Source organism: Camelina sativa, chromosome 10 (assembly GCF_000633955.1).
Source record: "Camelina sativa cultivar DH55 chromosome 10, Cs, whole genome shotgun sequence".
NCBI classification, from domain to species: Eukaryota; Viridiplantae; Streptophyta; class Magnoliopsida; order Brassicales; family Brassicaceae; genus Camelina; species Camelina sativa.
Genome location: NC_025694.1, coordinates 136949 through 141302, shown reverse-complemented (window position 1 = coordinate 141302; position 4354 = coordinate 136949). Strand labels below are relative to the sequence as shown.

Sequence of the window (4354 nt, the reverse complement as noted above, 5' to 3'; positions counted from 1 at the left end):
AAAAAAAAAAAAAAAAAAAAAAAAAAGTCTTTAATTTGATTGCAAAAAAAAGATTGAGAACGAAGAAGAAGAGACCAGCAGCGAACAGAGAACCTCTACACACAACTCTCCTTCTCTCTCTCTCTCTCTGTATATATATATATGAATATAATGTTATGTGTTTTGGTTTTGGGGCCGCGAGCGAAGAAGCCTCTCTCTCTCCTTTTTGACTTTGGGGTTTTTTTTTTTTTATATGTATTACCACAAATACTTTCTTTTTTCTTTTTGACTTTGCTGGTGTATGATTATGAAGAGTCTCTTAATTAATGATGCTAAACGTAAGAGTAAATTCTTTCATTAACCAAACTTTTCGAGATAAATTGTGTCGTAAACTTACAATGGAAATCAAAATCAATTGAATCAAGAAACCAACACACGAACATATACAGCCCATCATCTGCAAATATATTGCTGTACAGTTTCTCATAGGGGGAACCATCCATCAATGATGATGAGTTGTGCTTCTCCTCAGGGCTGCCAAGATACCCCCTCCTAGTCCTGATGACGATTTTTTCTTCTCCTCTCCCTCTTCTCCTACCTCCTTGGCTATCTCTTGAAGCTGCTCTATGATCTCTGAGAAGTCTGGTCTCTGCGTCGCATCCTGCTCCCACAATCTCTCCAATAGCTCTGCCAATTTCGGATGCGTGTTCTTTGGTATCGTTGGCCGTAATCCCTGACATTCACACCCAAAAACACTTTTTGTTTACTTTGTTGAACGTTTACTACATCCACAACTGCTGCATTCTACACACCTATTACATACCTTCTGGACGACCCCTACTGCTGCCTGCAATGGCGTCATGTATTCATATGGAAGCTGCCAATCACATCAACCCATCATTAGTTAAGACACTCTATCTCCCTCATTTAGGTATTTTATTTTCTCAGACACACGTACCTTCCCAGTCAACAACTCCCATAGCACAATCCCGTAGCTGAATACATCTGCCTTGTGATCATATGGCTTGTGTTCTATCACCTGAATTGCAGCAAAAATCATTATTGTGTCAGAATGAGAGATACTGGCCATCTAAGATATCATGCCAATAGGTAAAACAATACATGTGTTTTAAGGTATAACCACGAAATAAGAAAATTTTATCTTACATTTGAAGATTGGAAAATCAAATTGTCAGTAACTAAAGCTATAAAGAGCATGAAGACAAACGTACCTCTGGAGCCATCCACCGATATGTCCCAGTTTCAGCTGTCATAACTCCAGTTTGTGCTTTCACTCTGGCCACCCCAAAGTCTGCAACCTTAACCACCTGTAACAATGAACCCAGACACGACTATGAATCCGCAACTTAACTGCTATCGACAGGAGCAAGAAATAACTAGGTAATGGAGACAGAGTTAATGAAAAGAATCTGATGAATGAAATACATCCCGTAGAGCACTAGCTCACGGAGATAGCATATGTGATGCAGCAGAACATGTCATTTGAGCCTTAACATGGATCAGTGTTTCAACCAAAACATGTAACGAAATTAATACAGATTCATACATTCCCACTACAGAGCTAATAGTGTGCATGGAGGACAAATATATCTATAAATGTAACACTAAGTTGAGATTTTTACCTCATTTTCGTCCATTAAGAGGTTGGCAGCCTTCAAATCTCTGTGAATTATGTTATTCTGGTGTAAGTAGCTCATCCCTTTGCAAATATCTATAGCTACTTTAAACAAAGCTGGAAGCTTAAAGACGCCCTTTTGCTTGTGGAGATAGTCATATACACTTCCACCGGGCATGAATTCTATTTATTGTAAGAGAGTCAAAGGAGGGCAAGGAGAAAAAAAAATGGTAAACGTAGAACGTGATATCAAACAGAATGATACGGATTAAAATGGTCACTGCAACATACCAGTAACGATACATAGATGTGGAGGCTTGGTGCAAGCACCAATGAACTGAACTACATTTTTGTGTCGAACTTTCCTGAAAACGGAAAGATTTTTGAATGATACTCTTATCGTTTATCTGCACATAAAAATACAAGGGAACAGACACGAAGGCAAACCTCATAATAAAGACTTCTTGGGCAAACTCTTTCTCTAGCTCTGAATCTAGACGCTCTGGCTTGAGGACTTTGATAGCAACTTCCTGGCTACAATATGTACCTTTATACCTGAATAAAACAAGAAGTAAAGAGAAGGAGGGAGAGAGATTAATATCTGAGGAACATTAATATGACAATGTGTTTGACAGAGACAGCCAACTTACAGATCTCCGTAAGAACCAGATGCAATTTTATGCCCAAACTTTAAGTGTTGTAGGTTGATTTCCCAAACATCAGTTCCATCACTGGGTATTGCAACATGAGTTCTGACACCTGTTTGCCCATTTTCCTTTTCAGGAGAGAAGGATTGCTGCATAGGCCAGCTTTGGCACTGCAACTGAGTACGTATGATGAAAATATTAATGTCTAAAGGCAAGATTTGTGCGTGAGATGGTGTCACTATGGAAAAACCGTAAGACTTCATATTATCTAACTCCATTTCATTCACAATCAGGTGATTTGGGAAGAAGAAGGTTATCAATGGATCATAAAGTTTGTAACTGAAAACAAGTACCTCGATCTTTGCAGCTTCTTTCTCCAATGATAATCTAAGTCGGTCTGTTTCCTAAATAATAAAAAAAGATAGCATGACAACCACATTATATAATCCGGAACCTTTAGCATGTCACAGATAGTTGCGTTTCAGCATATTAGATCACCAAACAGTTGGAAAAACATAATTAGAAGGACATTTGAAAAGAAAGGGATTACAGCCACCTGCCAACACGCTTGTGTTCTGTAGAGAATAGATTAAGTAGAGTAAACAAGGATAAGAGGAACACACACACAAAAAAAAAAGAGTACCTCGTAGGGCCAACCATCAACAACAAAAACATCTAGTGAGTAGCCATCAGTTGTAGAGAAAGCATGCGCCTCTTGAATGTTTAGCCCAAGCTCAGCAAGCAAGGCAGTTAACTGCATCATTTACAGTAGCTAAGTTAAAATAGATCATACTACGTAGTTCCTTATAACTAATGTGACAAAAACTAACTTAGGTAACACCAATTCTCTTTGAAGGAGCAAGCAATGAGCTTATTATATATACCTGAAAAAGGAGTTTAGGCTTGTCTTCTGTGGAAAAAGTGATCTCATGCAAGGGGCTGCATTTGGACAAAGATGGGGAATTGAATAACAATCCTTGCCAGGAGAAAACAGATGGATTGTGTGTAGCTAGTAGTAAAAGAGGAAGATGTACCGTGAATAGAGGGCATTGTTGTGAACGGAATTGTCACCGTCGTGGTCGGGGTCTTGGGAAAGAGGAGGTGCAAGAGCAAGAGCTTCAAGATTGGGGGAAGAACCAAAGGCAGGGGGAGGATGAATGCTGGAAGATGAATCAAAAGAAGATTAGTTGATCCCTTATTAGTTGGTTTGTTTTGATCAAAGAGAATTTTTTATGTTATAGAAAGAAAAAAAAGGAGGAAAAAACAAACCTTTTTCTTGGTAATGGAGGATCAGCGGGTTCCTGGTTAGTAGTAGTAGTAGAAGAAGAAGAAGAAGAAGAAGAAGAAGAGTCCAAGGGAGTGGAGTCAGGGGAGGTCCCAGCAGGAGGTTGAACCTTAAGAAAAGATCAGTCACCAAAGATCCTGTGAGCCGAGAGACAAGCCCAAAAAAAAAAGAAGTTGACAGAGGCAAAAAAAAAGAAGCAAAATTAAGATGAAGGGATCATCAGGGAACAACTAAGGGAAGCCGAGAGAGAGAGAGAGATGGGGATGGATGAATGATGATGGGTATATATGGTTGGTAAAAGATTGAAGAAGAAGAGAGAGAGAGAAGAGAGAGAGAGACCTGGACGAGACGGACTTGGATGGCAGGCCTATTAAGAGGATCATAAGCAGAAAGGAGCAAGCGCTTGTGCATGAGAACGTCTTCAGCCCTCTCGACATTCACATCCAAAGCATACCTAAATCAATCAATCATCATCTCACATTATCAAACTAAATTCTCAAAGGAGCAGAGGGAGGGAAGGATGGGATGGGACATGCAGGCAGAGACAGAGAGACAGATATATATAATAGACATAAGAAGGTAAGGAAGGAAACAAAAGAAGAGAGAGAGAGAGAGAGAGAGAAGGGGAAACCTGGCAGGGAGACGATTGAAGTGAGTCCAGAGCTCGTCCTGGAAAGAAGGGAGGTGGGAGTCGGGGATGTCGTCGGAGAGACGGAGACGGCGGAGGACCTCGTGGAAGACCTCCATTTTGATGCGCTCGCGGCGGTCCATGGTAGCCTGAGAGGTAGGTAAGGCGTCGAAAATAAC

The 4354-nt window shown here is 40.3% G+C and overlaps 1 protein-coding gene across 1 annotated transcript; it reads right to left on the bottom strand.

The window, feature by feature from the left end:
* On the bottom strand, positions 307-4348 carry LOC104716126 (serine/threonine-protein kinase STY46; the record flags this gene model as incomplete). The annotated part of the gene is made up of 15 exons (XM_010433479.1): positions 307-712; positions 803-856; positions 938-1018; positions 1212-1307; positions 1623-1798; positions 1907-1980; positions 2063-2170; positions 2266-2438; positions 2616-2666; positions 2906-3016; positions 3147-3201; positions 3297-3422; positions 3532-3656; positions 3887-4001; positions 4179-4348. Coding segments are annotated over 15 exons (1746 nt in total), but the record flags the coding sequence as incomplete, so codon positions are not given.